We start from the raw sequence: 17,444 nt of genomic DNA, 5'->3' as shown, positions 1-17,444 counted from the left end.
GCCAGGCTTAAATAGGACTGGGAAAGTGAATGCTGAGCGCTTTTTTTTCTTTCTTTCTCTGTTTGGTCAGTGGAGTGTGTCATTGCCAGTGGTCTTTACTGATGAATGTCACATAACGGGACATTGATGCGAGGAAAGCTTGCCAACTCTCGGCTGAGCACCGATGCCCCCAAGCGGTAAGGTCAATTGTTTTTTTATAAAAACGATTAAGTAGCAGGTTGGAATATGTTAAATGTTAGCACTGTTTATTTTGTCAATGTATCTCCTAGGAGTCTGCCGGTCGAAGGAACGGACAGGTATAGGTGTATAGGCCTAAGATCAGGTGAAAACATATGCTGCAATAGGCTACTGATGCTTGACACTGTCTGAATAATAAATCTTACATATTTTGGTTTCAGCCGCACTGCGAAGATAAGTTGCCTTATTGGAGCGAAGACGGATGAGCCCATCTCCTATAGCCTGGGAGAATTAATTAACTTACAGGGCTTCCCTTATTCCCTGCTCCGTCAGCAACACACAACTGACCGTTTAGGGATTTCCCACATCTCATCTTAATCCCCCTGACATTTGGTTACAGCGGCTGAGGGATTTCCTTGACAAATCAAGAGGACTCAGTGAAATGCCAAGACTGATGAAACACAGTGCCTTCGGAAAGTATGTAGACCCATAGCAAAGGGCAAACTTTTCCACCTTTACTTACATTACAGCCTTATTCTAAAATGGATTAAATAAATAACATCCTTAGCAATCTACACACAATACCCAATAATGGAAGAAGCAAAAACTGTTTTTTTGTGTTCAAATTAATAAAATTAAAAATTAAAAACAGAAATACCTTATTTACATAAGTATTCAGACCTTTTGCTATGAGACTCGAAATTGAGCTCAGGTGCATCCTGTTTCCAATGATTGTCCGTGATGTTTCTAAAACTTGAATGGAGTCAACTTGTGGTAAATTCAATTGATTGGACATGATTTAGAAAAGGCACACATTTGTCTATATAAAGGTCCCACAGTTGACAGTGCATGTTAGAGCAAAAACCAAGCCATGAGGTCGAAGGAATTGTCCGTAGAGCTCAGAGACAGGATTGTGTCAAGGCACAGATCTGGGGAAGGGTCCCAAAATAATTATGCAGCATTGAAGGTCACCAAGAACACAGTTGCCTCCAACATTCTTAAATGGAAGAGAAAGGCCTTGGTCAGGGAGGTGACCAATAACCGATGGTCACTTGAGCTCTAGAGTTCCTCTGTGGAGATGGGAGAACCTTCCAGGACAACCATCTCTGCAGCACTCCACCAATCAGGCTTTATGGTAGAGTAGCCAGACGTAAGTCACTCCAGAGCCAGGACATTAATCCAATCACCATCTCTGGAGACCTGAAAATAGCTGGGCAGCAACGCTCCCCATTCAACCTGAAAGACCCTGAGAGGATCTGCAGAGAATGGGAGAAACTCCCCAAATACAGGTTTGTCAAGCTTGTAGCATCATACCCAAGAAAACTCAAGGCTGTAATCAATGCCAAAGGTGCTTCAACAAAGTACTGAGTAAAGGATCTGAATACTTATGTGAATGCGATAGAAAAACATATAAATCATGTTTTTGCTTTGCCATTATGGGGTATCGTATGTAGATTGAGTCGATTGTCCCCCCACCCCCTCAATTTTAGAATAAGGCTGTAACAAAATGTGGAAAAAGTCAAGGGGTCTGAATATTTTCCAAAGGCACTATATAGCGTAGGCAGACTCAGGTAGCCCTGTTCACCCACTGCGGTCAAGTGCGCAATCAACCATCTATGGTCTCAAGTTCTCTGCTAAAACTACAGGCTTAACCTTCTCAGAGTCCTTACCCAAATTGAGACAACAGGCATCTGTCCTTCATGATACAATTTATTTGGCATTTGGTTAGATGTACATCCACCCCAGAAAAATACATAAAAGCCCCCTGCAAAAGAAGCAACAAAAATGTTACAATTTAAAAGCTATGAAATTAAAGAGAATACAATTAAATGTATCAACGGTTGCATTTTACATGTTCTAACTCACTGAACATGTCGATAACAAAATCAACTACAGTTAAATCCAGCAGTTGGGGATGGAGTAGGGGTTCCAATGCATTTATCTATATCAACCTGTAGGCAAGCCTCTGAGCTAAGCCTGGGCAAAGATGAGCAGAACTTTGATTAAATTATCAAATCTGTTGGAAACCTCAGCATGCCTAAAGACTAAAACATGCACTATAGGCCCTAAAACAAGCTGAAAACACACTCAAACCAAATATTGAGATCTGACCCCCAAACACGCATGCACACACCAAAGTGTAAGATTTTTTTTTTTTTAAACAATTCAAGACATTATTTTCTTGGATAATCCACAAAAGGATTGTCTATGCTAAAAAAAAAAAATAAATGTAATACAAAACTTGAGACCTACCAAAGAGAAGGAAAAAAATGCTACATACAACCATACATAAAACACATAGTACACACTAAGCTGCAATTCTCAAGATATCTTCAACCATTTCATTGCTGCTGGTAATAGACTAAAGCCATATAGATGACCATGCTATGCAGATCCTGGCTGGTAAGGGCTTGGACTAAAATGACTCCAAAACCCTCATAGGGGCCTTTGTGCTTTCATAGGCCTGGCATTGTAGCCTTCCAACTCCTATGACCATTCAACGCCACAGGGGAACAAGCAACAGGGCTTTCACAGGTCTACATTATATACATCAGGAGTGTAAAGAATGATTGTCATAATGGGGACAAATTGTGGTTTTCCTAGTAGCTTTTTCACTACCGCGTTAGACTTTCCTGTCCGTCATCATGAAACAGGAGAAAGGTGGTCAACCACTCAATCCCATATAGGCTACTATTAAAACCTAAACAGGTAAATCCCCAATGTCATGTTATAGTCTGAATCTTAACTACACTGACATGACAATGTACATTGGTAAGAAAAGAAATACAGCAGATCCAATGGCTTTGGAAAAATGAGAATTGATGTGTACATAAACCCTCACACATACGTACAGACAGTTGAAGACAGAATTCATTTAGTATTCATTGTTATTATCATTTCATGAGAACTTTTTTAGCTTAAGAAGTTCACTTCTACAAATTTCATGAGGGGGTATAAAACAGTAAGTTACCCTTACACATCCCTAGGAGCTACAACTGAAAAGCTAACCTTCATTCACCATTCGTTGACATTCTCTTTCATGAGGTGAACTCATTGACTAAGGTGGGGGGGACCCATCAATGTTCAGATCAAACAACAAGCAAGTCACAGCCTACTTCTTACCCAAGAAAATGGGAAAAAACTCAACCTACTTCAATTAGAACTCATAAAATGAAATTCAATACTGTAGCAAGATTATTTGAAAAGTTGTAGCATTTTTACCTCAGAAAACACAGTAATAGCAGTGTGTTAGTTGGAGCTAACACTAACCGTACCTAAATATTTTTGCAAGGTTAAAAAGCCTTTTGTAGCAGAACCTTTCATTTTTCTATTCAAATTTGTGCCATCAATCTGGAAGAAGTCTTAGCATATCAGATTGATTGGAGAGTGCAGAAATCCCAGTTCGGAGGCAGTGCTTGTGATGGAAAAATAATGCATTTCATTCATGGAGGAGACTTTGAGATCTAGTAGGGAGGGAGAGCAGAAGCACGCAATGCTTCGAGTTGTGTGTGATGCTCTCTAAGTCCAACAACTGACAATCCAAGCTCTGCCTCCAGGATATAAGCAAAAAGACACAAGCCATCTACCCCCTCCATTATTACCTGGTGTAATGCCCGAGGGAGTACTTACATCAGGGGCAATCTGGAGCATCAAGCTCAAACAATACAATTGAAAAGCTTTGTCCAATGAAAAATAGAAGCAGAAACTCAACCTCCTCGGCCCGGTGTAGTGCGGTTAGTTCTCTGTACAGAATAATCAGTCTTACAGATCCTTCTTCACCCGTAGGAAAGTAGTCTGCTTCACACCATTTTCTCCAAGTTCAACTGACAGACACCCGACCGGTTTCAGTTCACCTGTTTAAGAAACATACCAGTCCGATTCTCCTCACCGCTGCACACCTCAAGGAGTAGACTGGTCCCTCAATCCATCCTGATAGTCTCTACCCTCTAATGCCATTCCAGTCTCGTCTCACCCTCTCCTCTAACTAATGGACCAGTCCGCTCCAGTCCACCCTCCATATGATGGACCCGTCTGACACTGTCCACCTCTCTCAATCTGAGGGTCCAGACCATAGCAGTTCCCCTCCCCTCATCTCAGTCCTATACCATGGTGCTGAGGGAGGAGCTGCTGCTGCAGTCTGCAGGCATGGAGTCAGGGGCGTGGCCGTCAGTGGAGGTGTCAGGCTCCACCAGGAGGGTACTGCTGTCGATGGAGTCCTCCCGCTCCTGGGAGGACATTGGCACAGAGTCTGGCTCGGGGACAGATGGTGGAGCATCTGTCATGGCATCTACCACATCCCTCATCTGACTTGGGATCATCTGAACTCCATGACGTGCTGTGGAGAGCAGTGAGGACAGGGTTCAGAAACAGCTAGATACTTAACATTATTATTAGATACAATCACAACTGTTCTATCACAGGAAGTGAGTAAATCATGGTTAACAACAACACAGGGTGGTCCATAAGTTATTTTAGGCCTACCCAGGTCCATATAGAGAAAGCTGTCGGGGTTGATGGAGGCTTCGTAGGGAGGAGGGGGGTCGTCTGGGTGCTGGATGTCTGGGTATTTGTAGGCAGCGTAGGGTGGGGGAGGTTCCTGGAAATGAAATGCACCTCCCTCTCCATCATCAGAGAGGTGCAGGGGAGTGAGACCAGTGCCAAAAGCATCTGGGCCATAGTCAAAGCCTGGGACTCGCCGCCCAAGGTTGAAATGATGCACTGAAGATAGAGAGAAGGAGACAACATTTCCACTAATTGAAACCAATGTAGACGGATACTCACAAATAAAATGTAAATACACTGAAGTACCGGAGACTAATACAGGCTAGCTAGGAGGTGTTCCGGGTTTGTTAAAAAGGCCAAAAAGGGCTGTTTTTTCAAGGGATGGCAGTGAGCTTGGTGACATACGTTGTTCGTATGAGTGTGATAAAATACACTGCTTACGGTTTCCTCCAATGAGTGTTTCGATGCGCTCGCGTCTGCGTTGCCGGAGCCTGTGCACCATGAACAGCAGCAGAGAGAGGATGAGGAAGGAGGAGACACAGCTGACGATCAGACGCATCCCACTGGCCATGGAGTCAAACAGGCTGCTGCCTTCTGAAAGACAGTGTCCAGATTTTAATACAATTCATACGTTTTATTTTTTTTAATGATTTTATACAACCGTTTCTCAAGTTTTGTCCTTTTACTTCCATCTTCTGAAACTACAGGGACAAACATTGAGGCACATGACAAGTGAGATGTGTTAAGAGCGCCACCTTGTGGGACATTCAAACACCCATAGTTTATATATTATTATTTTTTTTAAATAGGGAATTGTGTGAGTGTTTAGGCAGTACCTGGGTCCAGGCAGGTGAACTTGCAGCACTCCTTGGGGTCCTTACCGAAGTGCTTGCAGCCCTCCGGCCGATTACACAGTGCAGCCACACACATCTCTGGCTCGCCGTCGTGACATGTGCAGCTCAGGCACGGGTCTTCCCCCTTAGGCGTGAAGTAGTACCCCTCAGTCACCACCTGGTCCTTTATGTCCACACATGTCTGCCCTGTTAAAGAAAATCAAAGGTTTACAACCCGAACCAAACAAAAACTACACCTAAACTAACTGAGGATGCTGGACTTCCCTAATTTACATACGCATTACAGCACCCAATATCTTTTTATGAAGAATGACTCAAAACAACCAGATTTCCACTGAGCATCTACACTTGTACAAGCTACTTTGAACTCCTGTGAAGCTATATAGGTCATTGGGTTTTAATAAGAGCAGACTTACTCCTCTTGCACAGGAAAGGGAACTTCTTGTAGCAGTTCTCGGCATGCCAGCTGTGAAGGCCGCGCTCGTTCATGCTCTTGATCTGAAAGCGCTGCAGCTGGGCACAGAATACGTTGTCCTGGGTCGGCGATGCCTCTCCAAATTTAGTCAGGCCCTCCGGGGGGAGGAACACCTGCATTGACCCTGAAGAGAAACAGAGAAGGGAACAAGATTAACCAAATACAGGTTTATTGCTTTGGTTGCTTGAGCATGACAATGAGTGCTCCTTGAGTTCAACTGCTCCCTTTTGCCTATTTTCATTCATATTAACTGCACCCACCTTTATAAGCCACCTCCCAACGGCCCTCCAGTGAATGGTTCCGATTGGTTATGACATACTGGTAACCCACCCAGAACCTGAATCAGAGAGAAATTGGATGAAATAATGACTATGGGACAGTAAAGCACCAGCCTTCAGATCAACACTATATCACATCATGCAACCCATCCTTAGCAAACACATACTCACTTGCACTGGTCTCTGCGCTCGCACACTTTCTCGTCGAAATCCACCTCGATCTTGAGGATGAACTGCAGTTCCTCGTTGGTAACGAAAGTTGCCAACGAGCCATTGACTTTCTGGCATGTGTCCACAGCTTGCCAGTAGTTCTCGTTCCTCAGGTATACCTTGTAGCAGCTGGCTGTCTTCTCGTAGTGATGCCACCCACTTGGGCACTTCTCTGGAGGGGAAAGGTGCTTTAGCACTGCTACAGTGTCCAGTAACAAAAGCATTCCATCTGTTCTTTTAGCAACAATTCCAGTAGTTTAGATACCGTTTTAAAATCTCTCTAGCGCATCTTAGATGAGTACTGAGTGAATGACTGATGGAGGTAGTTAGGTCGGGTCTTACTGTTAAAGCGCATCGGCTGGGCCACGCCGATGACATCTTCCACTTGGTCAAACGCATTGGCAAAGTGAAACGTCTCATCCTTCATGGCTGTAAGGGAGGATCCGAGACAGAGAGATACCAGAGTAAGCAGTGTTTCAATAAAAGGAATGTAGTGGATACTGGCTGAAGATCGTAAAAAAACCTTCTGAAGACAACTTTGTTTGGACTCAAGGAACTTCTTATTAGGGGATGGAGAAACTGCCTTTTTAACCCAGTCACAAGTCATCAACATTAGTTATTTCTCATGACAAAAAATGTTGACTGCTTTTGCTACAATTGATTAAATAATGTAATTTGCACACAGTCTAGATGAAACAAGATGGCCGTGTTATGGAGGTCAGATGCTGTGTGTGTACCCAATCCTTTCCAGAATTCCTATAATGCAGCCAGCGATCAGCGCTAGTTCAGGAATTAATTAGCGGAAACAATAGGATTTCCTTCTATCGCTTACTACTGCAATATCTAACCACATTAAAGTTCTACAGCTGCACCATTGAGAGCATCTTGGCTTGCTGCATCACAGCTTGGTATGGCACCTGCATAGTCCTCGATCGCAAGGCGTTACAGAGGGTGGTGCGGACGGCCCAGTACATCACTGGGGCCGAGCTCCCTACCATCCAGGACCTCTATACCAGGCTGTGACAGAGGAAGGCCCGGAAATATTAGCAAAGAGCCCTGCCACCCAAGCCATAGACTGTTCTCTCTGCTACCACACAAAAGCTGTACCGGAGCACCAAGTCTAGGACCACAAGTTACCTGAATAGCTTCAACCCCCAAGCCATAAGACTTCTGAACAGTTAATCAAAATGGTTAACCAGACTTAATACCCCTTTTTGCATCAACTCTCTTACACGGACTAAGCACACTCACTGGACCCTACCCACATGCTCACACTCTCCACATAAACAGAGTAACAGAAGTTTATCTATCCTGATTGCATAGTCACTTTAACCCCTACCTACATGCTCTATTTTTATTTGCAAATTCTTAATCTTTTAAAAACGTGTTTTGCATTGTTGGGAAAGGGCTCGTAAGTAAGCATTTCACAGTAGTTTACACCTTTTGTATTTAGCGCATGTGACGTAAAAAATAAAATAATTTGATCTCCCCAAAACTGATTTAAAAAAACAAAGCTCTAAATTAAAGATGTTAACAAAACATATGCACATATGAGTTCATTGGTTCCCATGACATTTAGAAAGTTGTTTTCTAAGAAATCTAGAGCTGCTCTGACTGCTGATCCCTCCCCCCCTTAAAATATTTAGATGCACTATTGTAAAGTGGCTGTTCCACTGGATGTCATAAGGTGAATGCACCAATTTGTAAGTCGCTCTCGATAAGAGCGTCTGCTAAATTACTTAAATGTAATGTATGTAAATGTTTCAGATGAGCCTTATAGTATTGTGGAGAATGTAAGAAATCTCTGTCCTTCACTTTGGAGCATGCAACACAATATAAATGGACATAGAGTATCATGATTGTTAGGGAGGGGGACTAGAGTTCAGGATGAGGTCTAGGTACAGGGTTGAAGAGGTGTTACTCACGGGGGCAGTCCAACTCATCGCTCTTGTCCTCACAAGCAGTCCAGCCGTCACACTGCCAGGACAAGGGGATGCATTGCATCTTCCCACTGAGGCAGGCAAACTGCCCAGGGCTGCAGCGCAGCTCTGAAACACAGCACAGAGGGAGGCTAACATAACACAGCGCCCCCAGTAGTTGACATGGCCACTGCAACACAGGTCCTGGTCTCTCAGTTGAGTACCAACTATAAAAACACGAGTCTATGGAAGATTGAGCATTTCCAGCTTTAAGGATCATTACTTAGACACTTGCCCCTGTCTAGTGATAAATAAGATTTTCACCATTTATCATAAACATTACATTAATGCAACCAATGCTTAAAATAATGAACGTTTTCTGGGAAACAAAATTAATAAAAAGAAAGCATCAAGGTAAAAACACAAAATATTTATTGGAATTCAGTTATGCAGCAATCTCTCTCAAGTATTCTGACAGAGTTCAATTCAGGTCTGGTGGTTAAAATAAAATCAGAGTAGATACTAGCTATTAAACAAGACAAATCCTTATAACTAGAAACAAACAGTGGTCATCATTGTGAGTGCTATTGAGAACTGCGCTTAGAAACAAAAATTATGAGAAACCGGCTAAATGAGGGACACATATCAGGGCATAACAATTATCTAAAATAGGCCGCGATAAACAAATGTATATAAAAATATTTAAAAAATAAAGAAGGGGTCATGACAGGCTAAGACAAGACATAAGCCTACTATATACCATTATTTTAGTGTCTAGCCATAAATGTAAGTGCCAAAATAAAAAACGTATGAGGGATACAAAGTATTTTGAAAGCAGGTGATTCCACACAGGTGTGGTTCCTGAGTTAATTAAGCAATTAACATTCCATCATTCTTAGGGTCATGTATAAGAATGCCCAGTTGCCCATTAAATTTGGCTACAATGGCCAGAAGAGAGGGATCTCAAAGGAGCATAGGGGGTTTAAAGGGTGTGTCACTCAGTCATCAGATCTCAACCCAATTTAACACTTCTGGGAGATTCTGGAGCATCTGGGACCGTTTTCCAACATCAATTAAACACCAAATTATTGTGGAAGTATGGTGTTGCATCCCTCAAATAGAGTTCCACACTTCAAATCTGTGCCATGGCACACTGAAATGGTTCTGGTGGCTCAATGCCCTATTAAAGACACTTGTTGGCATTTCCTTTATTTCGGCAGTTCTGTATATTCCTTAGTAACAGAGAAGCAGAGTTAAGTGGGTCAGCGTCTCGGTGTCATGTGTGATTAACATGAGACGCGCCACAGCATCAGGGGTTCTCCTGTGAGAAGGCCTAGCTTTCTAAAGCAGTTAGAACTCTTCTCACTATGGCCCTGAGCAGATATAGGCCTGGCGTCTAGACGATCACACTGGATACTTTGAAGGTAGTTCAAAATTGTTAAAGGAGTTGAATGCATTTAAAAAATAACTGTAAGAGTAAATATCTGAGTTCAATGGAAAAACAAAGCACTGCTGTGAATGGGAAAATTCAACAGAGGCACAAGCTGAGGATAGAGATGAGTAACCCAAATAGCTGGAGCCTGGCATACCTATACATCCACTGCACTAAGAGGAGATGCTGCTTACCTGACAATAATCTTGCCAGTGCTAGCCGTGGACCTGAAACAAAACAAAAAAGCCATTTCTGATGAACTAACCCCTTGAATCTCAAATTCCAGTTTGGAATGTTCCACCACAAAGGGAAGGGGAAAGTTTGAAGGGAACTGTATGATGGCAGAGAAATGACATGTGAAAAAATGTTTTACCGAAAATGTCATTCGTATTTCATGTCGCACTCACTAGATACCATTTCTGAGCAAAGTTCAATGTAACCGAGGAAAGTATGGGTATTTAACGATCTGTTATTTTGATGTTTGAGTTGACCCAAAAGTCACCAGGACCACCCACTCTTCCAATAAATGTTGAACATTTTTGTTCTGTCTTTTTGAAATAACATCCTATTTACATGGACGCATAGAATGTATCCAAGGTTGGAGCCATACATTGTGTGTGTGTGTGTGTGTGTGTGTATGAATATATAAGAATGTAGCCTAGGCTAGTCACAACTAAGCAAGTCGGCCAAATCCACCCGTGTTTGTATTTATTAAAGGCCCCAATTAGCAGCAGCTACTCTTCCTGGGATCCAGCAAGCTTAAGGCAGTTATATATAACATTTCATAACACTTTACCCAATACATTTAGTGTTCCCTCAGGCCACTACTCCACTATCCCATATTTACAATACAACATCCATGTGCACGTGTGTAGAGTGCGTGTCTTATGTGTGTGTCTCAAAGTCCACGCTGTTCCATATGGTGTATTTTTTATCCTTTTTCAAATTTATTTTTTACAATCCGATTCTACTGCTTGCATCAGTTACCTGATGTGGAATAGAGTAGCCATGGCTCTACTGTGCACCTCCCATAGTCTGTTCTGGACTTGTGATAATCTCTACCCGGCACAGCCAGAAGAGGACTGGCCACCCCTCATAGCCTGGTTCCTCTAGATTTCTTCCTAGGTTTTGGCCTTTCTAGGGAGTTTTTCCCTTGCAACCGTGCTTCTACACCTGCATTGCTTACTGTTTTAGGCTGGGTTGCTGTACAGCACTTTGTGACATCAGCCGATGTAAGAAGGGCTTTCTAAATACATTTGATTGATTGAAGGGACCTCTGGTGGAAAGTCTTGTTGGGTATAAATGGGTGTCCGAGCTGTGTGCAAGTAGTTTGAAACAGACACCTCGGTGTATTCAGCATGTCAATCTCTCCTCCACTTTGAGCTACAAGAGATGTCCATGCATATTAGTAATGTTAGCTCTCAGTGTACATTTAAGTGCCAGCCGTGCTGCCCTGTTCGGAGCCAATTGTAATTTTCAGAGATCCCTCTGTGGTACCTGACCACATGACTGGTGCAACAAAACTAGAACCTGCCTTGTTGATAATGTTGTTAAAAAGGCAGAGCACCACTATTATGGACAGACTTCTCCCAATCTTAGCTACTGTTGTATCAACATATTTTGACCAGTTTACAATTGAGTTACTCCAAGCAGTTTAGTCACCTCAACCTGCTCAAATTCCACATTATTTATTACAAGATTTAGTTGAGGTTTAGTGGATGATTTGTCCCAAATACAATGTGTTTAGTTTTTGAAATATTTAGGACTAACTTATTCCTTGCCACCCATTCTGGAACTAACTGCAGCTCTTTGTTAAGTCTTGCAGTGATTTCACTCGCTATAGTAGCTGATGTGTATAGTGTTGAGTCATTTGCATACATAGACACGGGCTTTACTTAAAACCAGTGGCAATTCATTAGTAAAGATTGAAATAAGGGGCCTAGATAGCTGCCCTGTGGAATTCCTGATTCTACCTGGATTATGTTGGAGGCTTCCATTAAAAAGAACACCCTGAGTTCTGTTAGACAGGTAACTCTTTATTCACAATATAGCAGCGGGTGTAAAGCCATAACACAGACTATGATTGATAACGTTGTAAAAGCAGTACTGAAGTCTAACAAAACAGCTCCGACAATCTTTATCAATTTCGCTCAGACAATCAGTTATTTATTTAAGTGCCATGCTTGTTGAATGTCCTTCCCTATCAAGCTCTCACCCAGCCCCTGAATGAAAACCTTGAGGTTAAGTCAATAATAGGTTCTTCCACCACTTGCAGTTTAACAGGTGATGGTTTATGAGGTTAGACAAATACACTACTTGTACAAAAGTGTTTGGACACCTGCTCATGTTTGAACACCTGATATTCCAAAATCATGGGTATTAATATGAAGTTGTTCCCCCCATTTGCTGTTATAACAGCTTCCACTCTTCTGGGAAGGCTTAATACTAGATGTTGGAACATTGCTGCGGGGACATGCTTCCATTCAGCCACAAAAGCATTAGTGAGGTCGGGCACTGAAGATGAGCAATTAAGCCTGGCTCGCAGTCAACGTTAAAATTCATCACAAAGGTGTTCGAAGGGGTTGAGGTCAGGGCTCTGCAGGCCAATCAAGTTCTTCCACACCATCAACAAACCATTTCTGTATGGACCTTACTTTGTGAAAGGGGGCATTGTCATGCTGAAACAGGAAAAGGCTGTCCCCAAACAGTTGCCACAACGTTGGAAGCACAGAACTGTCTACAATGTCATTGTATGCTGTAGTGTTAAGATTTCCCTGCACTGGAACTAAGGGGCCTAGCCTGAACCATGAAAAACAGCCCCAGACCATTCTTCCTCCTCCATCAAACTTTACAGTTGGCACCGAAACCATCAAAACACATTTCATGAAGCTCCCGATGAACAGGGACAGTTTGGACCTGGGTAGTGAGTTTTGCAACAGGGGACAGACAATGTTTATGCAGTACGTGCTTCAGAACTCAGTGGTCCCATTCTGTGAGCTTGTGTGGCCTACCACTTAGTGGCTGAGCCATTGTTGCTCCTAGATGTTTCCACTTCCCAATAACAGCACTTACAGTTGACCGGGGCAGCTCTAGCAGGGCAGATATTTGACAAACTGACTTCGGTGCCACGTTAAAAGTCTCTGAGCTCTTCAGTAAGGCCATTCTACTGCTAATGTTGGTCTATGGAGATTGCATGGTGGTGTGCTTGATTTTATACACCGGTCAGCAACGGATGTGGCTGAAAAAACAAATCCACTAATTTGAAGGGATGTCCACATACTTTTGACCAAAAATAATGTTTCAAGGCAACAATCAACAATAGCTAGTCTAAATGATCTTTAAGTTAGCTATTGTTTCATTGTACCAATAAGTAACAAAAAACAGCAGATGGCCCAGTCTTGTATTGCTCCTGCGACATAGCAATCTAAACTTTGCTAGCTGAAATGCAGCTTGCGAATTACACTGAACAAAAATAAAAAAGCAACAATTAAGATTTTACTGAGTTACAGTTCATAAGGTCAGTCAATAGAAATAATCAGTCAATAGAAATAAATGCATTAGGCTCCAATCTATGGATTTCACATGACTGGGAATACAGACATGCAACTGTTGGTCACAGATACCTTAAATAAAAAAGGTAGGGGCATGGATAAGAAAACCATTCCGTATCTGATGTGATCACCATCTGCCTCATGTAGCACGACACAGCTCTTTTGCATAGAGTTGATCAGGCTGTTGATTGTAGCCTGTGGAATGTTGTCCCACTCCTCTTCAATGGCTGTGTGAAGTTGCTGGATATTGCCAGGAACTGGAACACGCAGTCATGCACGTTGATCCAGAGCATCCCAAACATGCTCAAAGGGTGACATGTCTGGTGAGTATGCAGGCCATGGAAGAACTGGGACATTTTCAGCTTCCAGGAGTTGTGTTCAGATCCTTGCAACCTGGGGCTGTACATTATGCTGAAACATGAGGTGACGGTAGTGGATGAATGGCCCAGAAACGGGCCTCAGGATCTCGTCATAGTATCTCTGTGCATTCAACAAACAAAAAAAAGATTCATCAGCTGTCCTGTTGGCTGGTCTCAAGACGATTCCACAGGTGAAGAAGCCGGATGTGGAGGTTCTGGGCTGGCGTGGTTACACGTGGTCTGCGGTTGCGAGGCCAGTTGGATGTACAGCCAAATTCTAAAACGACATTGGAGGTGACTTACGGTAGAAAAAACATTCAACTGCACGCTCCCGCAAAACATCTGTGGAATTGTTTTGTGTGACAAACTGACAAATGTGTGGCCTTTATCCCCAGCACAAGGTGCACCTGTGTAATGCGCATGCTTTTTAAGCAGATTTTTAAAAATATATATGCCACACCTGTTAGGTGGATGGAATTTATTGGCAAATGCTCACCAACAGGGATGTAAACAAACTTGTGCTCAACATTTGAGAGAAATAAGCTTTTTGTGTGTATGGAACATTTCTGGGATCTTATTTTAGCTCATGAAACCAACACTTTACATGTTGCGATTATATTTTTGCTCAGAATGAGCTAGCTAGTAGTGTTGCACGGTATACCGAAACTTCTCTACTTTTCAATACTAGATGATGAAAATGTGTTACTTTCAGTACTTGTGTCAAATGTCTCACAGATCAAGCCCCGTTTATCAGCTCTGTCGACACATTATTATAGCTCACAGTCCCTACTCCACTTACTCATTACTAGCTGTAGCCGGTCCTGAGGAACCGCTTCACTCACTGGGAGTCTGGGATGTCAGCTCCTCACTCATGCTACACATAAGTTAACACACTCGAATAATGCGACACGGCGTGTAAAAATGCTGAAACTGTTAATGAAACATTATCCACACAGACTAGAACACTAAAATGCAAACTGATACCGGTAGCTTCCAGCTTTGTATGCCAACTTTCCTTGTTAGCTGGCAGCTAAAATCAATTCACTACCTTAGCACTTTGCGATAATATGCAAACCATAGCACAAAATATGCTGATTGATTTCAAAGCTGACAATTAAAAAAATACATTAATTCACAATTCGGTCTCTCTCCCTCTCACGTTTCTCCCAAAGATTATCACCGAGCCCCTCTTGCCTAGAGAAAAACAATTAATTGTCCCAATGGAAGGAAAACTGATTGTCATCTGTAGCCCCATGTAATCAGCCAAAACAAGCTCAATAAGCCAGTGCATGCATGCATTCCTATTGAATATGCATTCAACTGTATTGTGGATAGGCTACATCTTGTTAATCAATAGAGATTTACCATTCAAATAAATGCTTACCATATTGTTGTCGTTAGATTGTTTTTACCAAAGTCAGATTGATTGTATGCTTGCATAATTGATTCATTAATGCATAAATGGCTGTCTCTGAAAAATGACGTAAAAATGAATGTCCAATGTAATAATATTGAACTCAAAAGATGTCCAACAATTGAATAGGGCCCGGTTTCCCGATAGAGATGGAATTCAGGCTTACGATTGTTTTAACGATGCCTCGTTTCAACGATTGCCAAAGACTTAACATGCATTTGCCAAAACACCAAGCAGGGAGAACATTCACAAAGTGTGTCATTGAGGCATACAGTCAATACTGATAGGAACGAAAGAAAGTCAGCGCTGCTCTCAGATCAGCTTTATCCATTCAAATCTTACCATGACATTATAATTATTCCACCATACTGACGATGGGTCTGCTCCTAGAAAGATATTACCATGGCTGCAAATTTTGAGGCGGCTTATTCTAATGCTTCGTTTACCCAATAATAATGCACTAAATAAAGATTTGGCACATCATTGCACACGTGTTGTTACACATCATAAAACAGAGGTAAAAATGACAGACAGAAGGCAGCCTACAATTAGCTAAATAGATCTCAATTGAATTAAAATGAAATTGATTTCAATATTGTTGAATTATATATGCGTATTAACCTTTCTGAATGCAGTCATCTCAGTTCTCATTTGAAGCATATTTTTATCATTTATTTGCAGTGCAGTGACTAACTGAAATGTCAGCTATTTTGGGGTTTTTAATACCAATTATTTGAATTCCCTTTAGTTTGTTATTCTTTCCCCCCTGTGAGGCCAATTTCTCCAAAAGTCAGACCTAGCCTGAACTGTGGGATATTGTAGGGAGTTTCCAACATGCCCATATTCGACATAGTTTTGCGCATAAACCGTGGTAATTAACTGTAATGGCAATAATCCATTGAGCATCTACTTATCCAGTCTGTTTTTCTTTTACGACTGCTACTGAAGAGACAAGAATGTGCGTTTGTGAGAGGATATAGAGAGCAGCTGTTGCTTCGCCAGGTATCTCTACCTGAAATATACAGTATCCATGTGATAGATAGTCGATTTAAAAATGTAAAAAAATAAAACACTAACCGCTCAGCACTATTCGCTTGTTTGTAACAATTACAAAGTCATTGGCAACTGTCTTTGTAGTCAACTTCTTAAAATGATCGGCGGTCAGAGACAGAAAAACATATTGATTATATGTTTAGCAGAGATCTGTGGTGACCCTTTGGGGAAAGCGTCTACGGACGCGCGTTACTAGTTATTATACTGGCGGTCGGTAAATAACGAGCGTTTTCATGTGCAACTTTAGAAATTCAACGATGGGTTTGGGAAACAGCTCGGAGATCTAGCGATAATCGGGCCCAGAGCAGTAAGGTTAGCTAATTTACAACCTGGGTTTGTCTAGATCAAGTGCGATTCAGTGACTAATATGTTTTGCCGTGGTATCGAGTATTGCGATACTAAACCTGTTATCGAAGTCAAAATGCTAGTATGGTGACAAGACTAGTTAATACTAGGTTCTGGAAATAAAGTGCAGCAGCTAAAGCTAACGACGTTAGCTAACTAAAGCTGCTAACTAGTAACGTTAATGCTAAACTTTCATCGGGCTAGCTATAACTTGTAAACGTTCTCTCCAGCGAAGTGTAAATCATACCGACGATGGAACTGCAAAATGGATCTAACTAGTTACAACTCAATATTGATTAATGTCCCCATATAAGTAATTTGAAAACAAAATGATTTACGTTGGATAACTACGCAGTAAGTGGGCTAGTGAGCCAACACCGCGCGCTGTTCATCAGAGGCAGCGGCAAAAATTGAGACCAGTGGATAAGCTAGCTAGAAACGCCATTCACACTAGCTAAATTCCCGTAGAATTCAGGCCTACCATAGCTCACGGGTATAACGTTACATACATGAGCAAGTTAGCTGACAACGAATTGTATTTCACCGGTCTTACCTGTTCGTGGTGGGTCTGTTAAAGTGAGGACGAAGAGCAAAGAGAGAAGGACGTAACTGCTGCTGTCAGCCTTTGGCAACATTTATCCTCCATTCATAGTAAATCCTCTACTTAGAAATAAAATAAACCGAGATCCAACGTTTGCTTCCGACCTATCAGCGCCAAATATAATTCCTAGCCATTCAAAAATATATGGTAGATAACGAGCTACATCCTTACTATTAAGCCCTGTTTTTCATTCGGCCTGTCCAACAATGTATTCCAGAACGGAAATAAAACAAGATGGCTCCGTCCTTCCATCACAACAATCCCAAACGGCCA

General features: G+C 42.0%; 1 protein-coding gene across 5 annotated transcripts; it reads right to left on the bottom strand.

The window, feature by feature from the left end:
• Positions 1-1,869: 1,869 nt before the first annotated feature.
• LOC124048799 (integral membrane protein DGCR2/IDD-like) lies at positions 1,870-17,442 on the bottom strand. 5 transcript variants are annotated; one of them, XM_046369888.1, is made up of 11 exons: positions 17,124-17,442; positions 10,043-10,075; positions 8,423-8,545; positions 6,840-6,926; positions 6,459-6,669; positions 6,270-6,346; positions 5,951-6,133; positions 5,517-5,720; positions 5,122-5,274; positions 4,660-4,896; positions 1,870-4,513 (listed from the first exon to the last, which is right to left on the bottom strand). In XM_046369888.1, exons 1-11 carry the CDS (start codon positions 17,203-17,205, stop codon positions 4,278-4,280), a joined length of 1,626 nt encoding a protein of 541 aa, XP_046225844.1. In that variant the 5' UTR covers positions 17,206-17,442; the 3' UTR covers positions 1,870-4,277. The 5 variants fall into 5 exon arrangements, with proteins under 5 accessions (XP_046225844.1, XP_046225845.1, XP_046225847.1 ...); XM_046369889.1 differs by having other exon boundaries at positions 5,122-5,271; XM_046369891.1 differs by having other exon boundaries at positions 5,562-5,720.
• Between the last annotated feature and the right edge of the window lie 2 nt (positions 17,443-17,444).

Source organism: Oncorhynchus gorbuscha, linkage group LG11 (assembly GCF_021184085.1).
Source record: "Oncorhynchus gorbuscha isolate QuinsamMale2020 ecotype Even-year linkage group LG11, OgorEven_v1.0, whole genome shotgun sequence".
Classification (NCBI taxonomy): domain Eukaryota; kingdom Metazoa; phylum Chordata; class Actinopteri; order Salmoniformes; family Salmonidae; genus Oncorhynchus; species Oncorhynchus gorbuscha.
This window is presented reverse-complemented; position numbering and strand designations above follow the sequence as displayed.